Here is a 27,343-nt window from a genome sequence, read left to right on the forward strand (position 1 = left end):
ATATGGAGGGCTGACTGTAAAGTTATACATAGATTTTCAACTGCTTGGAGGGTCAGTGCCCCTAACCCCCACTTTGTTTGAGGGTCAACTATACATAAATATCAAAAGCTTCTGCAAGAAAAAAGGCATAAGAAAGCCAAAATATAAAGAACTAGAAAAAATATTTCTAATTCATATCACAGCCAAAACACTAATAGCTCTAATATATAAAGAGCTCCTCAAAATCAATAAGAAAAAGACCAATATCCCAATATAAAAATTCACAAAAGATATGAATAGATAATTCACAGAAAAGTTAATACATATGGCTATTAAACATACGAAAAGATATCCAACTTTGGTCATTATAAGAGAAATCCAAATTAATACTACATTGGAATTCCATTTTTCATCTATAATTAAACCAACAAAATTCCCAGTTTTTGCCCAGTTTACCTCTGGGCAAAAAAGTATAGTCAAGCTGATGAGAGAATAAATTGGATTAACTAGTATGGGGGACAATCTGTTAATATCTACTTAAAATACAAATACTACATACACTCCTTGAGAAAGCAAAGCATAATGGCCAAGAGTATAGGCTTTCAAGCCAGGTTGGTTGACACTGACACCTGCTAGCCATCTGACCTTGGGCAGGTTGCTTAACCTCTCTGTGCCTCAGTAACCTCATCTTTAAAATGGAGATAATACTAGTACCTTCCTCAAAGGATTATTAAGAAGATTAAATGAGTTAACATATGGAGAGTGCTTAAATCAATGCCTGGCTTATAGCGAGCACTATATACATGTTAGTAATTATTATTTTTTAAATCGACCCAACATCTTGCACTCCCAGGAATGTATCCTAGTTATATGTGTGCAGTTTTGAAATAACCCTTGAACAAAATCATTCATTTCGTCCTCATTTCTAATAGCAAAAGATTAGAAAGTACCCAGATGTCTATCATTTGGGGAATGTGTAATAAATTATAGTATATTCATATAACAGAGTACACTGTAGCTATTAAAAAAAAAAAGAGATGTTCTTCATGAACCATTATGGATGGACAACCTATCAGGATTTATTATTACTAAAAGAGAAGCTAAAGTTGTATAAAAGTGTATACAGGGGCTTCCCTGGTGGCCCAGTGGTTGAGAGTCCACCTGCTGATGTAGGGGACATGGGTTCGTGCCCCGGTCCGGGAAGATCCCACGTGCCGCGGAGTGGCTGGGCCCATGAGCCATGGCTGCTGAGCCTGCGCATCCGGAGCCTGTGCTCCGCAACGGGAGAGGCCACAACAGTGAGAGGCCTGCGTACCGCAAAAAAAAAAAAAAAACTGCAGTGAGGTACCACCTCACCCTGGTCAGAATGGCCATCACTAAAAAGTCTACAAATAGCAAATGCTAGAGAGAGTGTGGAGAAAAGGGAACCCTCCTACACTTTTGGTGGGAATGTAAGTTGGTGCAGCCACTGTGGAAAACAGTATGGAGGTTCCTCAGAAAACTAAAACAGAATTTCCATATGTTCCAGCAATCCCACTCCTGGGCATATATCCAGACAAAACTATAATTCAAAAAGATACATGCACCCCTACTTTCACAGCAGCACTATTCACAATAGCCAAGACACGGAAACAATCTTCATCGACAGATGAATGGATAAGGAAGAGGTAATACATATATACAATGAAATACTGCTCAGCCATAAAAAAGAACAAAATAATGCCACATTTGCCGCAACATGATGCAACTAGAGATTATCATACTAAGTGAAGTAAGCCAAAAAGAGAAAGACAAATACCATATGATATCACTTATACGTGAAATCTAAAATGTGACACAAATGAACTTATTTACAGAAACAGACTCACAGACACAGCAAACAAACTTATGGTTACCAAAGGGGAAAGGGGGTGGGAGAGGGATAAATTAGGAGTTTAGGATTAGCAGATACCAACTACTATATATAAAATAAACAACAAGGTCCTACTGTACAGCACAGGGAACTATTGGATTGGCCAAAAGGTTTGTTCTGTGTTTTCTGTAAGATGGCTCTAGTAGGGCTTCCCTGGTGGCGCAGTGGTTGAGAGTCCGCCTGCCAATGCAGGGGACACAGGTTCGTGCCCCGGTCTGGGAAGATTCCACATGCCGCGGAGCGGCTAGGCCCGTAAGCCATGGCCGCTGAGCCTGCACCTCCGGAGCCTGTGCTCCGCAACGGGAGCGGTCCCAACAGTGAGAGGCCCGTGTACCGCCAAAAAAAAAAAAAAAATAGTGAGGAAAGATACATAGGTGGTTAATTGTAAGAGGCCGGAGGGGGAGTAGGGTGGGAGCAAAACTTTTCACTTTATACCTTTCCATATCTCTTATTTTTGAACCATGCCTATGTGTTTAGAATATACAGTGTTTTGTAGGAACCCTGGTAACTTTACACCCCCCTGATTGCTCAGGGTCACCTGAATTGCACTTTTGCTTGAAAATAATGGCTCAGAGTAGAACCACTAATTTTTAAATTCAATTTCTCCACAATCATTTCACCATTTTTCATAGATCTGTTAATCTCACATTAAAATGCACTGGAAAAATCACGTTTGAATACATTACAAGATCTTAGTCACATGATGTGTGAGGCAAGGAACTGATGTAAAAACCAACACACGCTAGACGGCACCTAAGTATCACAGTCAGCCAATAACTTCGCTGGTGAATATTCAGTGCTACTTTTATTTATGATTTGTTTCATAACCATAAGTATTTGTCTGAAACTCACTAGAATTTGAGTCAATTTATGATCTACCATTAAAGGAAACTGTCTCTTCAACAATGAGCTACCTTTTTTTGTTGTTGTTTTTGGCTGCGTTTGGGCCTTCATTGCTGTGTGCAGGCTTTCTCTAGTTGTGGTGAGCGGGGGCAACTCTTCATTGCGCGGGCTTCTCATTGCGGTGGCTTCTCTTGTTGCAGAGTACGGGCTCTAGGCATGCGGGCTTCAGTAGCTGTGGCACGTGGTCTCAATAGTTGTGGTTCGTGGCTCTAGAGCACAGGCTCAGTAGTTGTGGCGCATGGGCTTAGTTGCTCCGTGGCACGTGGGATCTTCCTGGACCAGGGCTCGAACCTGTGTCCCCTGCATTAGCAGGCAGATTCTTATCCACTGTGCCACCAGGGAAGTCCTGAGCTACCTTTCTATCTTGATTCTAATGTGACTTTGAAGGCTGATGAAGGCGAAATTTAGTACAGGCTCAGAAAGGAGCAGTAAGCTTCATACATGTTATTCTGGTTTTTTCCTTGAAATTTCTTAAAGAAATCACAGATACTTTGCAGTGTGCATATAGAAAGGTTATTCAACTAGCTATGGCCTTCTAAACAATGTAAAGTCCTATATAGAATCCACTACCCATTCTGAGCATCAGCACATCTTTGAGACCGTTGCTGAGGCAGCAGGTAACTCAGCCAACAAGCATTTATTGAGCAACAGTGTGTGCTAGGTACTCTTCTTAGTGCTAGGGATGTAACAGAAAACAAGACATGCAGAGCCCGGCCTGCAAGGGACCTACATCCAGTCAGGTGACAGGAAACATGTAACAACTTCAGGAAGGGATAAACATCTCAAAGGATACTGAATCAACTTTCTTTAATAAAGTAATGAGCAGGGTGTAACTGGGATGTTTAGCGAGGTACTTGGGGAAGGGCTCTCTGAGGAGATATCATTCGAGTAGAAACGTGAATGGACGAAAAAGAAAAGACTGTGTAAGCTCTGGGACCTCAGCCTTGGAAGCAGCATTCTCTCCTAGGGGGCAACACAATATAGTGGGAGAAGAGATGAAATTGAAACAGAACACTGGTTTGGGAGTCAGACTATCATGGGTTAAATGCTGGCTTTTCCGTGTACTAGGTGGTACCACCAACTAGATATTTGAGCAAGTGACTCTTCAAACCTTATCTTCTTCGTCTATTGTATGGGGTCCATTTCTGCCTTGGAGGGCTACTGGAAGAGCTTATACAAAGCTCCTGACACGTGGCAGACACTCAGTGAAAGGAAGCTGTTATTACCACTGGTCATTCCTTAAGCCACGAGAAAGGAATCCACCCCGGGAATAGGTTCTCCTAAACAGCTTTTTTTTTTTTTTTTTTTCCAGGCTACAGTGTCTCAAAATGAAAGGGACATGACTGCAGGTAGAATAAGAACAAAGTGTTGTCAAAAGAATAACATCTGTAGGCTCTTGCAGCCCATTCTATGATGTGACTCCCAAAAGACTGTATACAACGGGGGTGGACACACCTCACACTCACCATGCTGTCTCCTGAGGGTCCCCAGTCAATCAAACACTGCCCCATGGATTATAGGACCCTACAGTCTTGTACCCAACTTGTTGGCAATATTTCTTTAATAGTTGCCTTTGGTCTCAGTTGTATTTCAAATATTTACACTTGGTGATAAGGAACGTATGAATATTTGACACTTTGAAGTGCAATTTCACATCATAACTCTTTCAAATCTATCTTCTCCACTGCCTTCACAAATGTTCTTCTTAGATACAAATCTGATATCAATCTCCTGCTTAATGAGAGTCCCTGTTGATTTCAAGATAAAATTCTGACTCTCAGAGTGGTACTCGAGGCCCTTTGTGACCTGGCTCCTTCCTGCCATTTTAGCCTCATCCTTTGTCACTCCTCCCTTGCATCCTATGCTCCAGTCGTACTCTGGGAACTCACAGCTCCCAGAACCCAGTATTTCCCCTGGGCCTCTGTCCAGGCTGATGGATTACTTTTCCCTGTCTTGTTTGCTTGGGAAAATCTCAGCCTCCTTCTGAGATTCAACTCAAAATCCCCTATCTTTATGAAGACTCTCTGAGTTCCTCCCTCATCCTTGAACACCCACCGTAGAATCCGTACCACCACACTGCACTATTTACTGTATGTGTCTGTATGTCTTTACATGACTCTGAGCTCCTAAAGGCTCATCTCTGAACTCCGAGAGCCTGGCATACAGTAAGCACTTTCTACATCTTTTATGAAGGAATGTGATTTTTAAATAGTTTTGGGGGGGTTCAGAATTTTACCACTTTCAAAATGAAAAAATAAAAAAGACTAGCGAGCTTGTGCTCTTGACTTAAATAATGGAATGTGGCATTGAAAGACCAGATTTGAGCCCCGTTATTATTAGAGCCAATTATTACCTTTGGTAAATACAAAAAAACCTTGCTGAGCTTTGTTTTTCCCCATCAGAGTGAGGTTACAAATGTTTGCCTTCTTCTACAGACCCAGGATTATTTAGATGCCCAAATAAGATGCTGTACGTGAACACTTTGCATAATCATATAGCCCTGTATAAATATATTTATTATTGAACATTTGATTTGAATTTAGCCTCCCATTGGATAAGATTAATATCGAAGTGATGTGACACTCTCCTTTTCCATGGTTTTAAATTTCATGGTTTGTGAAACTTTTGGTTGTCTATAAAATTAAACTTTACCTTCATTTAAATTATGATCATCTTTTTCTAATTATGTTTGGCTAGAAACACAGAATTCTTTTTTATAGAATTCCTCTAGTCTGATGGTGTTTTTGAGTCCCATATCTCATATTATACTCATTAAAAATATGCTTCTACAGAGTAGGTACTCTGGGTATGTTCATTGATTGACTTTTTGTTTTTTATTTTGCCCTGTGCAACCACAACAAGAACACTTACTTATGACAGCATAATTTAAACTGAACTTTATGGTTTTTCAGTACAAGAAGTTTCTTAAGGCATCTTTCTTGTATGCACTATTCGGCACTTATTTATCTCATCTGTAGAGTGACACTTCACTAATTCGACATCACTGAGGAGGGATCCATGGAAAGAAAACTTTCCCCATAACTGAAGCACGCCCTTTCAAAAACCAGAACTTGAACAGAATTAATCCTGTCTAAGGATAGGTGTCCAAAATGTGCCTGGAGAACCTGATAATTCTGTGCTCTCTAACCCAGGCCATAGTGCACTGTTGTGCAGTAAAGCCGAGAGCTATGGCGATGGGAACCATCCTTTGCCTCTTTACCAAATTCCCCCAGATGCTACGATCCTGTGGTCATTTTATAAACTGCTGTCAGTGTATATGTTCTTCAGGAGCTTCTGGCCAAGTGGGAAGCAGACATGTAAACAGTCAGAACCAAGTGATAACTGCTGTCCTGGATACATGTCTGGCCCCAAAGGAACCCAGAAGAAGAAGTACCCAAGTCTGTCGGGGGAAGTCAGAGAGGGCTTCACGGAAGAGGCAGTCATTGAACTGATTCTTTAGGGAGAAGTAGAAAGTAACAGGTGGAGGTGGACAGCAAAGTTACCACAGGCAGAGAGAGCATATGGGATGGCGTGAGGGTGAGAAAGGACACTGTTTAAGTAGAGACCTGTGGGTACAGGGGGAAGCACTTCGGTGCTGGTCATGACCTGGCAGTTGGTCAGTCAATCAAGTGAAGTGGTTAACGCAGACGTGGCAAACGACGACCTTAAGTACTTTACTTTCACTTAAAGTATATAAATACGCATTACTTCACCAACCTTCTACTGAGGGGCTGGGCCTTCCTGCCAGCGTATATTCAGTGGACTACAGATTTGTATTATCTTTCTCACGTCAGTTTGAAACATCTATGGTGTTCACTTCCGATTTCTTTGTCTTTTTTTGCAGTACGCGGGCCTCTCACTGTTGTGGCCTCTCCCGTTGCGGAGCAACAGGCTCCGGACGTGCAGGCTCAGCGGCCATGGCTCACGGGCCCAGCCGCTCCGCGGCATGTGGGATCTTCCCGGACCGGGGCACGAACCCACGTCCCCTGCATCGGCAGGCGGACTCTCAATCACTGTGCCACCAGGGAAGCCCCCGATTTCTTGAAAGCAACGTAAAAACTTAAAAAGTGTTTAGAAACGAGCTAAGATCATAATCTTTCTAGATTTTTGTGACTCTTCCCCTAGTCTTTTACAGACACCCCTCCCCAGTTATCTTTCCATTTGCTTTATTGGGTCATTCTAAATTATTTAACTTATTTTTTCATGGAAACAACTCTCTATTCACACTCAGATTTCTCCAGATGATCTAACTTTTAAAAAGGAAGTTCATAATTTTAACAACACGTACAATAGGAATAGACAGGTTTGAGAACACTCATAAAAGACTCTTGGTAAATATATAACTCAACTAGTGGAAATAGACATACCAAGGCATACCACAGAGTAGCTGACCAGCCATGAGCATTTGGCCCACTATCTTAAGAAAGAACTGGAGAGTGTTACTTAATCTAGCAAGTTAGTTAAGCAGAACTTCCGTGTCGTGCATGACTAGATCATGAGGATGGGCGTGTGCGTATTTAGGCTAGAGAAATGGGCATGGGCCTTTCATGGAGGCCCCTGTGTGTCATTTTAAAGCAGGGGCTCTCAGGATGTGGTCCCCGGACCAGCAGCATCAGAACCGCCTGGTAACTCATTAGAAATGAAAATTCTCGGGCCCCAGCCCAGATCTCCTGAGTCAGAAACTCTGGGGTGACGCCTTCACCTCTGTGTTTCAACAAGCCCTCTAACTGATTCTTGATACATGCTCAAGTTTTAGCCTACTGTGCTGGAGAGTTAGGCCTTTCCTCTACATGACATGGAATCGCTGAAGGATTTTAGTAATGGAGCAGTTTGCATCCTGTGACCAACCAGAGGTCACACCTACAATATTCTGAGTTGTGTTAACGGGAAGTTCAGACACATTCCTAAAAATCTCTTTCACGTTCTTGAAAACAGCTGATTGCTTCGTTCCTTTGCATATAATTATTAAGAGCTTATTAGGTGTCAGGCATTGTCCTAAGTACTTGGAATACATCCGTGAACAAAGCAGACAAAAATCCCAGCCTTTGTGGGGCTAACTTTCTATTAGGAGGAGACAGACAATAGACGGAACAGATCATCAGCGTACTAGCAGGTGATGTAATGGTGAGGAGAGAAATGAAGCGCAGCAGAGGGAGAGGGGATGCTGGGAGCGGGGTTACAACTGTAAATAGATCACAGAGGAGGTGGGAGAAACCGCCAGGCAAATATTTGAAGAAAGGGCTTCCTTGGAAAAGGGAACAGCAAATGCCGAGGGCTGAAGTGCTGAAGGGCCATTGGGTCTGGGGCCGAACCAGCGAGGGAAAGAACAGAGATGGGATCCCAGCTTCCACCTTGTTTAGCTGACAGCTTCCAGGCTTTAATATAAACCACAGATCTAGCCAGATAAACGCTAGATTAGATGTGTTCTGATGTAAACGGAGCGTCCAGTGAGCAATGTAGATTGATCTTCTCACTCAGTAACATTTATTGAGCACATATGCACCAGGCACATCCAGAACCACCACGTAGCTCATGGGAGTAGCGCCTCTGGGGCCGAACAGTCCAGCACGGAGTCCCTACTTTTCCTGCCCTCATGGGACTTAACATCTAGAGGCGAGACAAACATAATGACCAGGGTGAAACTTGTCACACAAGGGAAAGGACAGAGCGCTAAGGCCGTGAGCTCAGGTGCATCTGTTATAACCTCCTCCGGGGTATCAGGGAAGGCTAACTATATTTCAGCCAAGGCTAGAACAGCGAATGGGATTGGTCAGAATAAGTGAGGTAAAGGGGACTTTCCAGTCAAAGAATGGCCCTGTGTGTGTGGACCCAGAGCATGTGGCCCAGCAGCAGACCTGAAAAAGTACAGTCTAAAGCGAGCAGGGAGGGGAGGCTGAAGAGTAGAGGATGCAGGGCCTTATGAACCTTAAAAGGCAAGGGCAATGGAAAAGCATCAAAGGGTTTTAAAGTAGGGGACTGGCATAATTAGTCTGGGGTTGTTAAAAGCTCAAGTACCTTATCTGGAAAATGAATGTAAAAATAATATATCCAGAGGTGTCAGTGTCATCCATTTCTTCCCGAGCCCGTACGTGCTAAATACTGGTACATTACGAAGTGTTCTACAGGATGGAGACGGTGGCCAGGCAGAGCCAAAACATTTCAGGTTTCAGGTGTTTTGTCTCTAAATAGCTGAATAATTAATACAAATCCCCAGATAGTTCAAACAGCTGTCCTAAATCCCCGTGTTGGAGCCTGACCGTGGCAGGCTCTGTGGGTTGCCATGCCTCCACCTCTCTGCTGGCCGTTTGTCAATACAGGGGGCAGTACCATTGATCTTAGCAGGTGCAGACTGACACAGAGCAAAGTGTATTAGAAATAGTACAGTTAAAACTGCAGATCACTCATTAGCCAAGTTAACAAAGAAACATCAACTGAGTCCGCTGATTACGCCCCAAAGAGAGGGATTCAATAACAGCTGTGTTGGAATGATGGCAAGCAAATGCCACATTTAGAAAATTAGGACTCTCTGGCCTATTTTAACGGGGATATACGCTCGTTGTTAACACCATCAAGGAATGAGAACAACAAGGAACCTAATAAATTAATGCGAGACTCCCCAGGACATCTAAACACAAGGTTATTAACAGAAAACAATAGAGGGGAAAAAAGGACCCGAACCTCCCGCGACTGCAGGACCACACAGTGATATTCTATTTAAACATGTTTCAGTGTGTGTCTCTGCGGACACACAGTGATTCACATACAGCTCTTGGAAAAGCATCAACTTTTTTTGTGGCGCTGATTCTCCAAGAACCTGATGAGTTTCTTTGAGAGAGAAGTAGCTGCCCAATCTAGCTCAGCTGTACTCGATCTGAGTTGCTCTCCTACATATAAACCCTCACTTCAAAGCCAGGGACATAATGTACAATTTTTTAATGGCTCTAGACCCAGGCACTCAGGCGCTCTGCTCTGCGCCTTACCTCAGTGTAAACACCTAATCAAGATTGCCTGCGCTCCGACAATAGCAGCAAATGCAATTCGAGAACCACAAGCCTTTGAAGTCCTCCAAGGAAAGGCCGGTTTTCTAGTCTGGGATAATGACATGCCATGATTGCTGTCTTTGTTGTATCTTTTCAGTGGAGAAGCAATTATGGCCCCAATTTAACAGAATAGACATTACACAGCTTATGATGCTCAAAATGCAATTTCATTTGATCATTTTCTCGATTTGATTGGTATTAATAGAATGGTTCACCAAGGAAAAAAAATAAATAGCTAGCAGAGGTTGTGTCCCATTCCACTTTCAAAGAGATAATGTAGAAGTATGTTTTACTCACTCAGAGACTCAGTGGAGTGATTCAGACACCAAGTTCTACCAAAACAGCCTGTGGATGGAAATATTATACATCCTATGTTCTCTGGGGAAGGAAGCGTAGGACAATGTATTTTTCATTTGTAAAATTTTTATCAGAGCTCCATAAGGGATCCCATCGTTGTTAATCAAACAATTAATATCACCAGTGAAAAACCAAATTAACTAAGTCCCCTTTACAAAAGCCGGCATCAGACCCCCTAGTGGCAGATCTAGGAATAAACCCAACTTCTCCCAGGCTCCAGCTTGTCCAAGACATTGCGTGTTTGAGGTTTAAAAAAGGGTGATTTCCTCGCCTGCTTAGGCAGCCTATTTAGATTTTTTTTCCTGCCCCGACCTTCATTTCTCCTCCAGGATGGAGTTGATTTTTCTTTTAAATGAGTTGTGTATCTGTTTAACGTCATGGCAGTAAGGGACTGAAGCCTTTGAGCAAATGATGACAGAAGCTGTGAAATCTAATACTTTTACTGTCATCCCATGTTTCTGGAACCAGTGAGGGACTGAGAGATGGAAACATGAGAAGTGGTTCCTGACCTTGGGCATTTATAACATTTACAACTCCAAACTTTCCATCTCAGCACAAGTTAAACTGTTCCACAGTATTGTGAAGTTTTCCATTTGCAGAGTAGGTAATCACTCAAAACCTGTTCATTACTTCCGTTTGTCATTTAAAAATTGCCATGATCCAATAGTACATTTTGTACCTTGTATTAGCGGTGAGAATTCAAACATGGAAAAAGTTATATTTTCATTTTTTCCCATTTTCAGATCCTTTAAGTACTGAAACTTTCACACTATTTCCCTTATTTGTATATATTAGTAGGGCAGTTGTGATGGGGAGGCATTCAGGGAGAGAGGGGGTTACATCCAAAACAAAAGGAACAAATAGTCTTTCTTGTGTCAGAGAAGCCACCTTGAGTGGTAAGGAATGAGGTTATCTTCACTGTCAAATGCCTGCTTACTAGTTAATATTTAACAAGTATTTTTGCCTCTTTCTGCATTGAATACTAGTCTGCATAAAAAGTCAGCAGCAGAGGGAGAATTTAAACGCAGCCATAACAGATTCTAAACCCCATGCTCTTTCCAGCGTTCCACCTTGCTACTTCTCACACCACACAGTCCACCAGGGGAAATTTAACAAAACAAGTATCAAATCCTGAATCTAAATTTTAAAATTAAGGACATCAGTTTAGAAATGGGGAGACCAGCATCTTGCAGGTGACAAAGCAGGGTGGCCACAGGACCCCATATGAATAATCTTTCCCAGGAGGAATGACAAAGACATCTTGAGAAGTCTTCTATATAAGAGAAGGCTTGGGGAAGGCATCTTAGGTTCTACCAGTTTAGGGCTGTTTTCCGACAGAGGGATTGACTTATTCTACGTTATTTCAAAGGGCAGAGGGATAGAAATTACAGACAGACCTATCACTGCTCTTATGAGGAAGAGCCTTATAGCATTTAGGTTTCTGGAGGATGGAAAATAATGTTTATCACTGATACAACAGAGATTCAAAGGTCTAACATTTTACTCCAGGGAGTGTTTGAAAGGACCAGGTCTCCCAGAGAAAGGAACTATTCACAAGCCACCTTGTTCCTTCTTCCTCCGTCAAGATCTTTAAACCTATACGAATAGTGACAAGCAGATAACTCCTGCCTGGAGAAGGGGCAAGTGATTAGGCAGTGAGGGGAGGAACGTCTACCAGGTGTACTGGATAGACGTTGTTGATGGAGGGTGTATTGGATAATTACCGTCAGAATCTTTGCCAACATTACTATCGCAGAACTTTAAGTTTGTTTCTGAAATGCTAGCTGGTGGCTAGAATTCCGTATAGCACAGAAGACAATCTAATTCCTTGACTTAAAACAGGTAGCTAATGAGAGCCTCCATAATTTGGGGACCTAAATCCATCAATAATTTGAGGACCTAAATCCATCAATAATTTGGGGACCTAAATCCATCAATAATTTGGGGACCGAAATCCCACACAGCTGCCTTCATCACTGGCTCCCAAACCTGTCTTCAGGTTAGACCCACCTGGGGAGCTTTTAAAGTACGAGACTTATATCTGGGGCCACTCCCAGAGCTTCTGATTTAATTGATCTGGGATGGGACCAGAACATTAATTTTTAAAAGCTTCCTAGGTTATTCTAATATCTATCTAAAGTTGAGCACCACTAACCTACATCATTCCAATTTACGGGGTGTCAAAACTACAAATTCTGCAAGTCAAAGATGATATTTCCAGTAAGTGAGTTAACTTAGCAAAATCGCTAAATGTGCTGTCTCTGGAGTTAGACTGCCTGGCTCCTCTGCTTACTAGCTGTTGATTCTGGGCAAGTTACTTAACCTCTCTGTTCCTCAGTTTTGTCATTTGCAAAAAGGGGATAATAAAAGGTACATACCTGGTAAGACTGTTGTGAGAATTAACTAATGTATACGAAGTGCTTAGGACAGCTATCATGAGCATTCAATGTATATTAGTTATTTTTGTTGTTCTTATCATCATCTTGGGGTATAGTGTTATTTCATAATTTGTTTGGCATACTTAAGCATTAGTTGCAGCATCCGGCTCAGATAACTGTTCGAAAATCAGGTCCCCTGAGTATGTATTGAGCATTTAAAGTATTGGGTTGGCCAAAAAATTCATTCGGGTTTTTCCCATACTCTTACGGAACGAATTTTTTGGCCAACCCAATAATTAGTAGTTTGACCTCAAAACACCAATTCTCACATCATCCCTGCAAGAGAAAACGTTGTTTATTCCCATTTTCCTTGGGAATAATCCAGATACCTAAGGACTGAGATGAATCCTTGAAATGAACTATAAATAAAATGTAACCCTGCAGGACCTCTTTCTAGAGTACAGACTCGAGCCCCATGGCCATAAGACTAAAATGAATCCAGTTAACGTGCTGTATGTTTTACCCCCTTAGATCTCCTACCCCGTCAGAGTAACTGACAAGACGTCTACTCAGAACACCAGAGAGATTGGAAATGTCGCTATCGACCCTGAAGACAAATGGCATCAAAAAGCCCAACAGCTAAAGGTCACCTGCTAGATTGAATTTTAAGTGTGTTTCAAGGGTTACTGCTGGATCTAAGTGATGTTTGTGACTGACATCTTATCACTTAAGGGTTTATTCTTATGCCTGAGAATAGCTACCTACCTTCTGATGGGTAAAAGACTGCCTTCTGCCCAGATGGGTCATTACTTGCTCAGCGAGCCAACCCTACCCACTTTCCCAACGTTCCGTTTCCTAGAGAAAAATCATCATATCACTCTTCAAACATTCAGAGGAATGGCATGGAGAAAATACAGGCAGGAAAAAAAAAATCACAGTTCCAAAATATTGTCCAACACTGTGCTGCTCCCAAGTCTGTCTCCTTTTGGAGTTATCAGTCATACAGTATCCCTAGGTGATGGGGGATATGGTTCCTAAAAATGGGTGGGAATCCCCAGAGCCTCACTGAGCCCTCGTTTGCAGAACATAAACGCCTACTACCTAGTAATTTAGCGTGATGACATCCCTTTTTTTGGCCATGGGTTTACTACTTTGAAATCACAATATGGTTTCAGGGAAGATTTTTATGAAACCGTCCCCACTGATTGTTTTTCTAGAAGAATCAAGAAAAGTTCTAGCAGTTGATGTCTTCTTAATCCAGTGTATAGTGTTACATGGGGCGGTTGCTCTTGTACCGGGTTTTATACCTGCTTCATAAGGGATAAAGCCCTTTGAAATCACCCAGCCTGTAGGGCCTGTTGACGTCATTAGTTAAAACTATGTACAGTGGAAAAGTAAGAAGAAGAAGAAGAAAATTCATTCCAGTTTCAGAAAAGTTAGAAAAGAGGGACGGCTCAAATCATCTTTTTGCCTCTGCAGTAGCCTCCAGGCTACTCTTAGAGTTGCCAAAAAAAAAACAGAAAGAAAGAAAGAAATGAAAACAGCCATTCACCTGAAGCTTCCTGAAAGCTGATGCCAGGGAGGCCACACCCAGAGGTTGGGAGGATGGGGACAAATGTCTCCTAGAAGTGGACCCAGAGGACAGGGTCTCCTACCAGACCTGATGGAGAGCCTAGGCAGCTCGGCCAACAGGATCGAGGGGACAAAGGAAACGCCTTAAGGCTTGTTACCTGTTGTGGGTAAAGGACTGGGTCAGAAGACAGGGAGCTCTGGGCCCTGACCTGCCATTTACTCAATGCGTGACTTGGGCAAATCTCAGCTTCCCCCGAGCCTTAAGTTTCTTTTTTCTTAAACGAAGCATTGGCCGAAATGAACTACAAGGTCCATCCCAGCTGCAAAATGCTATAAATCTATGATCCTTTATCTCTAGTTACTTAAATTACTATAGGAAACACAGTTGAAGCATGTAGGATCCTTGCAAACGCTAGCTTTCACACTTGTCACTAGGAGTCTCGGCCAATGATAAAATAATCAAGGTCAAATCACGGTGCTTAACGCATGGCATGGCCCTAGGCAGAGACAGTAAAAAACTTCGTACAGAAGAAACTCAGAAGAAAGCAAAAAGGATACTGTTTCATCTCTGAGGGTACAAGACTCATTTGTTTCTAACCCACTCCTGAGTAAAGGCAATAAGGAGCAAAGCATCTTAAGATTGTTGCATCTAAAATGACAGCAAGACCGAGCAGCCCAAGGGATGTTTCCCTTTCTTTATTCGGAAAGGATTTGTTAGGTGTTCGCTGCGCGTCCTGCATGCTGGCGGGTCACTCAGTATACAAACCTCCAGGCTGACTTTTTTTCTCCTCTTCAACTACCCACCTCGGGTGGCTTCTCTGTGGTCCCCCTCCTGCCTCTCCCACCCCTGTCCTGGTGTGCCTGTGGCTGGAACCACTCCGCCAGGGTTTAATCCTATTCGGCCATTGTCTCATTAGCTGTTGCCTGTGTTTCTTTTGTACCAACTACACGATAAGCTCCTTGAACCTTAGCATTGTATTCCTCTCCACCTCCTGGCACATTGCTTTACCCAAAGCTGATCTCAATATTTAATGGTTGATTAAAAAACCATTTAAAGGTCATTTAGTGAATCTCAAGTAAAAATGGGCCTCATTTGAAATCTTTTTCTTGAAAGATGATTTTCAAAGAATCTGCATATCCCTCAGTAAACTTACTCTAACAATGAGTAACTCACTACTAAGAGATACCTTTACGTGAAATCAAAATAATTCAGACAACAAATATTTATTGAGTACCTACTATATTCCAACCACCAGCTTTTAGGTGACTAGCCCAAAAGACATGTTTTTTTTTTAAAAAAAAAACTCTTCAGAAAAGTAAATAAAACTTGACAAAAGATCCTTTTTAAAAAAAAAAAAAATGATTCCTACCCTCAAGGAGCTTAAAACTTTTGGTAGTGGGAAGACAGTTATGTAATCATTATAATGCAGTGATATAAAAGTAGGTATAATTTAATTCTTTCTTTTAGTGTAACTAAAAGAGCACCTAATTCTGCCCTAAAAAGACAGGAAAAGCTTCCTGAAAAGAGATAGCACCTGAGCTGCCCCTAGAAGGATGAGTCAAAACACGCCAAGCAGACGAATGGGAGCAGAGGTGTAAAAATGCAGGGCAATCTAGTCTGTCCTGAGTATTACCCGGAGTTCAGTAGCTAAAGGGCAAAGCATGAGGGACACAGGGCTGGCCAGGTCAGCGAGGGGCCATGAAAGGCTTTTTATGCCGATCAAAAGATTTTCAATTTTATCCTACGGAGAGCAGGAAGCCATTGGCAAATTGTAAGCAGGTTAATGACATCATTGGGCTTGCATGTTAACACACTGCCAAGGTCTGAAGAATAGATTGGAAGAGAATCATAGAGGTTGCAGAGACAGCGAAACCAGTCAGGCGACTTCTGCTGTAATTTCTGCAAGAGATGATGAGAGAACTGGAAAGGTGGCAGCATTTGCTCTGTTTGCCCCACACTCCACATGCCATCAGTTCACTTTGCCGGACGGTGGGTATATCTTTTTCCACTGGCTGGACTGAACTCCTGTCAGGTTAGGACAGCACCTGATCCCCCTCAGCCCCTGCCTTGAGGTGGTCAGGAAGTGGAATGAACAAACTTAGCAATTGCTTAAATACAAGGTGAATGTGGGAGAGAGAAAGAGAATAGTTTCTGAGTGTCTGATTAGTGGCACCAACACCACTGAGCAAGAAAAGGAGGGCTTTGGTTCTGGGAATGAAAGAGGGCTGCGTGAGGCCAGCAGTGGGCCTGACGTTGAGTTAGGAGGTGTCTGTAGGGAGGAGGACCTAGAACTCAGGAGAGACATCTGAGTTAGCCTGTATACATTTGCATCATAAGAATTCCCTGGTGGGTTACAGCCATGGGAATTGCTGAGCTGCCCCAGGAATTGTAGGTAGTGGGAGAAGAAAGGAAGGTCAAGAACAGGGCCCTGGAGAAATTGGTAAGAATATTTTAAGGGAGAGCAGAGGTAGAGAAGGTAAAAGATTACAAAGGGATTGCCAGAGAGGCAGAAAGCTGGCCAGGATAAAACAGTGTCATGGAACCTGAGACATGAAAACTTCAAGGAAGGGAAATCAGTGAACAGGGTTCAACTCTGCAGAGAAGACAAGTAAAAAGGTGCCACGAAAAGGGAGTGATGTATGCAACTCATATATGCAAGTTGCAAATGATTCAGACAAACTAAGTAATGATGATACAAACAATAATACTATAAATGATAGAATGTAGATCTGTTTCTCTACAAATGGAGAGTGGGAGATCTACAGAAAGAGAGAGAATGAAGAAATGCGGCTAAATGTTAAAAAGTGGTGGATCAGTGAGGATATTTGGGGGTTCTCTGTGCTATTCTTGCCATTTTTCTGTAAGTTTGAAATAATTGTGTAAGTTTGAAAAAATAGAAAGTTAAAGAAGATGGTACCATAGGATTTAGCACTCAAAGGTCATTGGTGGCCTGAGCAAAGCAGTTTCAGTGAGAATAAGGGCTCTCCTGCAGGGTACAGAGGTCAGGATGAGAGCTGGGGAAATGAAGACCAGCCTACATTTTAAGATGCCTGGCTGTGGATTAAGAGATGAGGTTTAACCAGAGAATGAGATCAAGTAAGGGATTGGTTTCATTTTTTTTTTTTAATAGAAGAGGTTTAAATACATTTATATGCTGAAAGGATCAGAAACTGGAGATAGAGGACAAGAAAAGAAAGGGTGATATGCTGGAAACAAGGTCCCTGGACCATTTAAGCCTGTGTGTTTTCACTTTAAAAATACTGAGAATTCAGAGCTCCCACCGCAGGAGCTTCAGCCCAACCCTGGGTTCATGAACCAAGATCCCACGAGCCTCCTGGGGCAGCCAAAAAAAATAAAATAAAATAAATAACAAAGTAAAAAATAAAATTACACTAGGAAACGAACAGATATGTTAGGAAGAATATAAAAATAAAGATGAATCAACGACCGGAAGGTACAACAATATCACAATAGTAAAAAAGAAGAAGAGAAAAAAAAAAAAAAAGGGTGGGGGGGAAGGCCCTGGCTGTGGAGGGTGGGGCCTAAGAAAGGGTGAGGTTTGGGCAGTGGGTGGGGCAAAATGCTCAGCACCCACAGGGCTGAAAAAGGCCCTGGGGGCTGTGGAGGGTGGGGCTTAGGCTCAAGGAACAGAAGGGGCCCAGGGTGCCCTCCACCCCTGGTCTCAGAGGGCAGGGGACCTCACCTGGGAGCCTAGCAGGCTTCCTGGGCTTGAATGGGCAGGGCAAACGCCCTCCTCTCCTCTCCTGCTCCTCCGTCTGGGAGGGCCCCTCCTGCCTGCCTCTCCTGATCTCCCTGTCCCCCCTCCTATGCCCGCAAGGAGCTATGCAGCCTGGAGAGGGCTTTGGAGGGCAGGGGAACGGCCTGGGAGGTCAGCAGGCTCCCCAGGCCCGAGTGGGCTGGGCAATTGCCCTCTGCTTCTCTCCTGCTCAGCTCCTCCCGGAGGGCCCCTCCCACCTGCCCCTCCTGATCTCCCAGGCCTCCCTCTTATGAGCCACTGAACTAACAGAGAAACTTAGACCCCAGGGAATATTCATCGGAGTGAGGTCTGACGGAGTTCCTCATCTCAGCACCAAGACTCAGCTCTATGCAATAGCCTACAAACCCCCATGTTGGAAGCCTCAGGCCAAACAACCAGTAAGACAGGAACACAATCACACTCATTAAAAAAAAAAAAGAGATGGCAAAAAAATATGTCACAGATGAAGGAGCAAGGTAAAAACCTACAAGACCAAATAAATGAAGAGGAAATAGGCAATCTACCAGAAAAAGAATTCAGAGTAATGATAGTAAAGATGATCCAGAATCTCAGAAACAGAATGGAGGCACGGACTGAGAAAATATAAGAAATGTTTAACAAAGATCTTAGAAGAATTAAAGAACAAACAACAGAGATGAACAACATAATAACTGAAATGAAAAATACACTAGAAGGAATCAATAACAGAATAACTGAAGCAGAAGAATGAATAAGTGAGCTGGAAGACAAAATGGTGGAAATAACTGCCAAGGAGCAGAATAAAGAAAAAAGAATGAAAAGAGCTGAAGACATTCTCAGAGACCTCTGGGGCAACACTAAGTGCACCAACATTCAAATTATAGGGGTCCCAGAAGAAGAAGAGAAAAAGAAAGGGACTGAGAAAATATTTGAAAAGATTATAGTTGAAAACTTCCCTAACATGGGAAAGGAAACAGTCACCCAAGTCTAGGAAGCATAGAGAGTCCCATATAGGATAAACCCTAGGAAAAACACACCAAGACACATATTAATCAAACGAACAAAAATTAAATTCAAAGAAAAAATATTAAAAGCAGCAAGGGAAAACCAAAAAATAACATACAAAGGAATCCCCATAAGGTTATCATCTGATTTTTCAGTGGAAACTCTGCAGGCCAGAAGAGAGTGGCAGGATATACTTAAAGCAATAAAAGGAAAAAAACCTACAACCAAAATTACTCTACCAAGCAAGGATCTCATTCAGATTCAATGGAGAAGTCAAAAACTTTTCAGAGAAGCAAAAGCTAAGAGAATTCAGCACCACAAAAACACCTTTACAACAAATGCTAAAGAAACTCCTCTAAGCAGGAAACCCAAGAGAAGAAAAAGACCCACCAAAAAAACCCCAAAACAATTAAGAAAATGTTAATAGAAACATACATATCAATAATAACCTTGAATGTAAATGGATTAAATGCCCCAACCAAAAGACACAGACTGGCTGAATGGAAACAAAAACAAGACCATATTATGCTGTCTTCAAGAGACCCACTTCAGACCTAGGGACACATACAGACTGAAAGTGAAGGGATGGAAAAAGATATTCCATGCAAATGGAAATCAAAAGAAAGCTGGAATAGCATTACTCATATCAGATAAAATAGACTTTAACATAAAGACTGTTACCAGAGATAAGGAGGGACACTACATAGTGATCAAAGGGTCAATCCAAGAAGAAGATATAACAATTATAAATGTTTATGCACCCAACATAGGAGCACCTCAAAACAAGGCAAATACTAACAACCATGAAAGGAGAAATCGACAATAACACAATAATAGTAGGGGACTTTAACACCCCACTTACACCAATGGACAGATCATGCAAACAGAAAATAAATAAGGAAGCACAAGCTTTAAAGGACACAATAGACCAGATATATCTAATTGATATTTATAGAACATTCCACCCAAAAGTGGCAGAATACACTTTCTTCTCAAGTGCACATGGAACATTCTCCAGGATAGATCACACCTTGGGTCACAAATCAAGCCTCAGAAAATTTAAGAAAACTGAAATTGTATCAAGCATCTTTTCTGACCACAACAACACTAAGAGATTGGAAATCAATTACAGGAAAAAAAACTGTAAAAAACACAAATACATGGAAGCTAAACAGTGTGCTACTAAATAACCAAGAGATCACTGAAGAACTCAAAGAAGAAATTTAAAAATACATAGAAACAAATGACAATGAAAACACGATGACCCAAAACCTATGGGACGCAGCAAAAGCAGTTCTAAGAGGGAAGTTTATAGCAATAAAATCTCACCTCAAGAAACAAGAAAATTCTCAAATAAACAATCTAACCCTAAACTTAAAACAACAGAGAAAGAAGAACAAAGAAAACCCAAAGTCAGTAGAAGGAAAGAAATCATAAAGATCAGAGCAGAAGTAAATGAAATAGAAACAAAGAAAACAATAGCAAAGATCAATAAAACTAAAAACTGGTTCTTTGAGAAGATAAACAAAATTGATAAACCCTTAGCCAGACTCATCAAGAAAAAAAGGGAGAGGACACAAATCAATAAAATTAGAAACGAAAAAGGAGAAATCACAACTGACACTGCAGAAGTACAAAGGATTATAAGAGACTACTACAAACAACTATATGCCAATAAAATGGACAACCATGAAGAAATGGAAAAATTCTTGGAAGGGTACAATTTTCCAAGACTGAACTAGGAAGAATTAAAAAATATAAACAGACCTATCACAAAATGAAATTGAAACTGTTATTAAAAATCTTCCAGCAAACAAAAGTCCAGGACCAGATGGCTTCACAGGTGAATTCTATCAAACATTTAGAGAAGAGTTAAGACCGATCCTTCTCAAACTCTTCCAAAAAACTGCAGAGGGAGAAACACTCCCAAACTCATTCTACGCAGCCACCATTACCCTGATACCAAAACCAGAAAAAGATATCACAAAAAAAGAAAATTATAGACCAATATCACTGATGAACATAGATGCAAAAATCCTGAACAAAATACTAGCAAACAGAATCCAACAGCATATTAAAAGGATCATACACCATGATCAAGTGGGATTTATCCAGGGATGCAAGGATTCTTCAATATATGCAAATCAATCAATGTGATACATCACATTAACAAATTAAGGAATAAAAACCATACGATCATCTCAATAGATGCAGAAAAAGCTTTCAACAAAATTCAATACCCATTTATGATATTAAAAAAAGCTCCAGAAAATGGGCATAGAGGGAACCTACCTTAACATAATAAAGGCCATATATGACAAACCCACAGCAAGCATCATACTCAATGGTGAAAAACTGAAAGCATTTCCACTAAGATCAGGAATAAGACAAGGATGTCCACTCTTACCACTCTTATTCAACATAGTTTTGGAAGTCCTAGCCACGGCAATCAGAGAAGAAAAATAAATAAAAGGAATACAAATTGGAAAAGAAGAAGTAAAACTGTCACTGTTTACTGATGACATGATACTATACATAGAAAATCCTAAAGATGCCACCAGAAAACTACTAGAACTAATCAATGAATTTGGTAAGGTTGCAGGATACAAAATTGATGCACAGAAGTCTCTGGCATTCCTATACACCAACAACGAAAAATCAGAAAGAGAAATTAAGGAAACACTCCCATTTACCATTGTAACAAAAAGAATAAAATACCTAGGAATAAACCTGCCTAAGGAGGTGAAAGACTTGTACTCAGAAAACTATAAAACACTGATGGAAGAAATCAAAGACGACATAAACAGGTGGAGAAATATACCATGTTCTTGGATTGCAAGAATCAATATCGTGAAGATGACTATACTACCCAAAGCAATCTATAGATTTAATGCAATCCCTAACAAACTACCAATGGCATTCTTCACAGAATTAGAACAAAAAATTTTACAATTCGTATGGAAACAAAAAAGACCCCAAATAGCCAAAGCAATCTTGAGAAAGAAAAATGGAGCTGGAGGAGTCAGGCTCCCTGACTTCAAACTATACCACAAAGCTACAGTAATCAAGACAGTATGGTACTGGCACAAAAACAGAAATATAGATCAATGGAACAGGATAGAAAGCCCAGAGATAAACCCACACACATATGGTCACCTAATTTATGGCAAAGGAGGCAAGAACGTACAATGGAGAAAAGAAAGCCTCTTCAATAAGCAGTGCTGGGAAAACTGGACAGCTACAAGTAAAAGAATGAAATTAGAACACTACCTAACACCATACACAAAAATAAACTACAACTGGAGGAAAACATACGAAAAACACTCTTACATAAACCACAGCAAGATCTTTTTTTGACCCACCTCCTCGAGTAACGGAAATAAAAACAAAAATAAACAAATAGGACTTAATTAAACTTAAAAGCTTTTGCACAGCAAAGGAAACCATAAACGAGACAAAAAGACAACCTTCAGAATGGGAGAAAATATTTGCAAATGAAACAACAGACAAAGGATTAATCTCCAAAAAATACAAACAGCTCATGGAGCTCAATATTAAAAAAACAAACAATCCAGTTAAAAATTGGGCAGAAGGGCTTCCCTAGTGGCGCAGTGGTTGAGAATCTGCCTGCCAATGCAGGGGACATGGGTTCGAGCCCTGGTCTGGGAAGATCCCACATGCCGCGGAGCAACCAGGCCCGTGAGCCACAACTACAGAGCCTGCGCGTCTGTAGCCTGTGCTCTGCAACAAGAGAGGCCGCAACAGTGAGCGGCCCGCGCACTGCGATGAAGAGTGGCCCCCACTTGCCGCAACTAGAGAAAGCCCTCACACAGAAACGAAGACCCAACACAGCCAAAAATAAATAAATAAATTGATTTTTAAAAAAAGGGCGGAAGACCTAAATAGACATTTCACCAAGGAAGACATACAGATGGCCAAGAGGCACATGAAAAGATGCTCAACATCACTAATTATTAGAGAAATGCAAATCAAAACTACAATGACGTGTCACCTCACGCTGGTCAGAATGGCACACCAGTCAGAATGGCCATTATCAAAAAATCTAGAAAGAATAAATGCTGGAAAGGGTGTGGTGAAAAGGGAACCCTCCTGCACTGTTGGTGGGAATGTAAATTGATACAACCACTATGGAAAACAGAATGGAGGTTCCTTAAAAAACTAAAAATAGAACTACCAGACGACCCAGCAATCCCACTACTGGGCATATGCCCTGAGAAAACCATAATTCAAAAAGAAACATGCACCACAGTGTTTATTGCAGCACTATTTACAATAGCCAGGACATGGAAGCAACCTAAGTGTCCATCAACAGATGAATGGATAAAGAAGATGTGGCACATATATATAATGCAATATTACTCAGCCATAAAAAGAAACGAAATTGAGTTATTTGTAAGTGAGGTAGAAGGACCTAGAGTCTGTCATACAGAGTGAAGTCAGTCAGAAAGAGAAAAACAAATACCGTATGCTAACACATATATATGGAATCTGAAAAAAAAATGGTACTGATGAACCTAGTTGCAGGGCAGGAATAACGAGATAGACATAGAAAATGGACTTGATGATGTGGGATGGGAGGGTGAAGCTGGGGCGAAGTGAGAGTAGCATCGACATACATACACTACCGAATGTAAAATAGTTGGCTGGTGGGAAGCAGCGGCATAGCACAGGGAGATTGGCTCGGTGCTTTGCGATGACCTAGAGGGGTGGGATAGGGAGGGTGGGAGGGAGGCTCAAGAGGGAGGGGACATGGGGACATGTGCATGCATATGGCTGATTCGCTTTGTTGTACAACAGAAACGAACACAGTATTGTGAAATAATTATACTCCCATAAAGATCTATTTTAAAAAAATACTGAGAATTGATGGTCATCCTCATCATTTTCTATTTAAGTGCCGTACACATGCCTAAGATCCTTACTTCAAGCCAAGCAATCCGTCGTCACTTTACCTGTCCACATAGGTCTTGACCTGAATCGCTTTGTGCTCTCCTGTGAACCTTCACAGATTTTCCAAATCCCATTTCCACTGTGTGCTCAGAACCAGACACAGTACTGAGCTAAGGGTCAGACCCTTGCTGGCCAGTGCAAGAGGGTACACTCCCACCAGCAGAAGATCCTTCCCAGGAAAGGAGCATGCTGTCAGTGGGAAAGAAGAAAGTTCCCCAAATACATGAGTCTTCAAAAGGATGAAACAGGATGTTTCCTTTCTTGCCTCTAAATAAAATAACTCTTGCCTCTCTAGACAAGGAAAAGAAACGATAGCGCAAAAGATATGCAGCGTCTTTGACTTATCTATGTCAGCATCCTTGTGACCACATCCTAAGTGATCTTCCCACCTTTCCAAAGAGCTATTCATTTGGTTTTCCTCCAGCACTATCAACAGAGCTATGCCGCTTTTATTCACCTGAGCACAGAGTCCTTCTATACTAGCACTGAATATTAGAGCTACTGTGTTCTCTAAATTTTATTAATATTATCGAATGGAATGTATAACCCAGACTCAGAGAATGTGTGTTTTGTTGTTAGTAAACACAAAAGAAACTTCAGAGCTAATCTTGGAGCGCAGGCACAACCTCAGGACTCCAGGGTCGATCAGGGTGACTAAGAACAAGAACGGCTTTTGTTTTAAAGCAGATTAACATTTTGGCTGACATCAAAGCGTGCATTCTCCCCTCTGCTTAGGTCATGTAAACGGAAAAAGTCGTGAAAGAGAAATAGCCAGATGCTGCCTGTCTCAGGGTTGGGGGCAGACTTCCCTTGGATGGCACAGTATGAAGGAGCATTAATAACTGAGCACAGATCTTACTGAGAAATTACCATCCCAGCATTAGGCATCAGGAGCCCCCGGTGCTAACGCTGCAGCCAAAGGACTCTGCTTTGTGTGTGCTGGGAAAACCTACTGCCATTAAGCAGTTATTCTGAGTGCTTGGTCCGGACTGATTGTGAGTGTTGGTAACAAAAGAACCCCAGTGAGAGGGGGATGAAATAGAGGATTTCGGTGCTGACGGAGATTAAATAGCCTGAGAATGGCTTTGTATATTAACTTCAGGGAACTAGGGTCTTGCCACCTAAAGAGTGACACCTGATGCCTCAATTGTAGGTAATAAACCTTTAGTAAACCTCAGATCTCAAGTAGGCTGCTCGGAAGGTGAGAGGGATCGCATCAAGCCCATAAACGTCTTTCTTTCTGGAGACTGAAATGCCGTCTCTGGGCACTTACATTTACGTGAACAGTGGATTTAACACTCGAGGCAAATGAAGTTTCTCATGAAATGATGAGTCCTTGGCCTTGTTGACAAAGCACCCTGTGAAGAGCACTACTGTCATCTGAATTGTCGGCTGCAAATGTATAACAGGATTAAGACCAAGCGGTAACCCAAGATTTTGGGTCTGGTACCCCAGGAAAGAACACTCTTGATAGGTTTTCTTGGTGGAAATGAGAGAGACAGAGCTGGACAAGTACAGTCATATGGCAGCAGAAAAAGAGTTCCTGGTCACTTATTTTTCTAGCAATTAAAAGGCTGAACAGGCATGGTTGGACTTAGAGATGATCATACTAAGTGAAATAAGTCAGAAAGAGAAAGACAGACACCACATGATATCACTTATACGTGGAATCTAAAATATAACACAAGTGAACTTATGCACGAAAGAGAAACAGACCCAAAGACATAGAGAACAGACTTGTGGTTGCCAACGGGAAGGAGAAGTGGGGGAGGGATGAACTGGGAGTTTGGGATGAGCAGATGCAAACCATTATATATAGGACGAATAAATAACAAGGTCCTACTGTATAGCACAGGGAGCTATATTCAATATCCTGTGATACACCATAACGGAAAAGAATAGACAAAAAGAATGTATATATGTGTTAACCTGAGTCACTTGTCTGTACAACAGAAATTAACACAACATTGTAAATCAACTATCCTTCAATTTAAAAGAAGGCTGAACAAATATTGAAAAGAATGACATTATCAGCATTAATAAATATCTCTAGGTCATAGCAAAGAGGGATCTTTTTTGACCTTCAAGAACAGTGATGACAGCCATGAAAAGAGCCGCTGTGTTTCATGGACACACCTACAAGAGTGTAGATAACAATGTTCTTCTGGATCCACTACAAGGAAGGATGCTCTTGGGCTGTCTGTTGGCAGCGCCGCCTTGCCCACATTTCCCCCATGCAGCTCAATATATTGCATGAAAAGAAGGACCCTTCTTAATTGAAATACAGACAGAAAAGGAAGTATTTTCTTTTCTGGAGCACCACAGGTAAAAACTTAAAGTTTAGAGGAGCTACTAAGAACCTGGCCAATCCTCCAAAAAGTTCAAATTCTAAGGAGAACTTACTCTACATTTTGAATTATAAGTCATTCTTACTTGAAAATCTGATATAAGAAGTCATATTGTGTATTACTGTTTTAAATTGAATAATCTCAACCTTATCGTTATAATGAGATTTCATGAGAAGTAGAATACCAGTAAATATTACACAGGAGCAGGATGAGCCTTAGCAATTATATCAGAAAAGTGAAATAAAAGTTGAACTTATCCTTAAAACAATTTGAGCAAAAACATGATTTATTCAAGTTTTTTTCTCAAATGATCTGGGTAACTTGCATTTTTCGATTAACGTTGCATAGATACAGGCCACAGAGGCTTTTTATACGTGTGTTCAGCAAGGAAGAATTATGTTGCAGTTATATAACACACTGAGGCATATGGTCCTCGGACTGTTTTCAGTAAGCATTTAATCATTCTTTCCAAAGGCCTCTTAACTCAGCTAGTTTTTCACAAAGTAATGAGCGCTTTATTCCTCGGGAAATATGTCTAAATGGCTTAGCACAATATAGTTACATAGTGCATCTATTATACCAGGAGTACATTTTGTTGTTATAAGACTTTGGAAAGCATAAAGACTGCTCTGAAATTGAAATATTTCCCCCAGATGTTTGATTGCCTAAGTACAGGCTATATTAAGGAACAGAAGCAAAACAACCCTTGTGGTTTCACAGATGTCCTATCACCGCACAGACTCTTTTATAATCCTCTGAATAAAATCTAATTTGTTTCATCTGGTGAAGAGATCATTTCTAGCTTCTGACCTATGTGAGTAAGAAGATCTGATAATCTGAATTGTATTTTGTATTAAACTTGTACTTGGTGAGCAAAGCAAATTGTTGATGTTCTTTCTGGATAATATTTTTAAAAATATTCATCTTAGTTAAGATAAACTTGCATATTTTGATGTTGATTCGCCCTTCCTTTGTATGCAGCTCTTTAGAGGTAAAGCTGCTTTTTTCCCCCATTTGGTAATACTTCATCTTACAACATTTTAAGTCAAAGACTTGCCCTTAATATAATGCCCATTCTAAGCTATTTCTTTCTAGAAAATTCATAACCTGAAACTGCCAGGAGGAACCACTCAGCTAATCA

At 41.3% G+C, this 27,343-nt stretch overlaps 1 protein-coding gene across 1 annotated transcript in view; it reads left to right on the forward strand.

The window, feature by feature from the left end:
* The window catches only part of JHY (junctional cadherin complex regulator), a 66,282-nt gene that overhangs the window by 22,460 nt on the left and 16,479 nt on the right, over positions 1-27,343 (forward strand). Inside the window, exon 4 of the mRNA XM_067751364.1 lies at positions 13,101-13,214. Within this exon, the coding sequence (XP_067607465.1) occupies positions 13,101-13,214 (114 nt within the window). The remainder of the gene's footprint in view (positions 1-13,100; positions 13,215-27,343) is intronic.

The sequence above is a fragment of the Pseudorca crassidens genome, chromosome 9 (assembly GCF_039906515.1).
Source record: "Pseudorca crassidens isolate mPseCra1 chromosome 9, mPseCra1.hap1, whole genome shotgun sequence".
NCBI classification, from domain to species: domain Eukaryota; kingdom Metazoa; phylum Chordata; class Mammalia; order Artiodactyla; family Delphinidae; genus Pseudorca; species Pseudorca crassidens.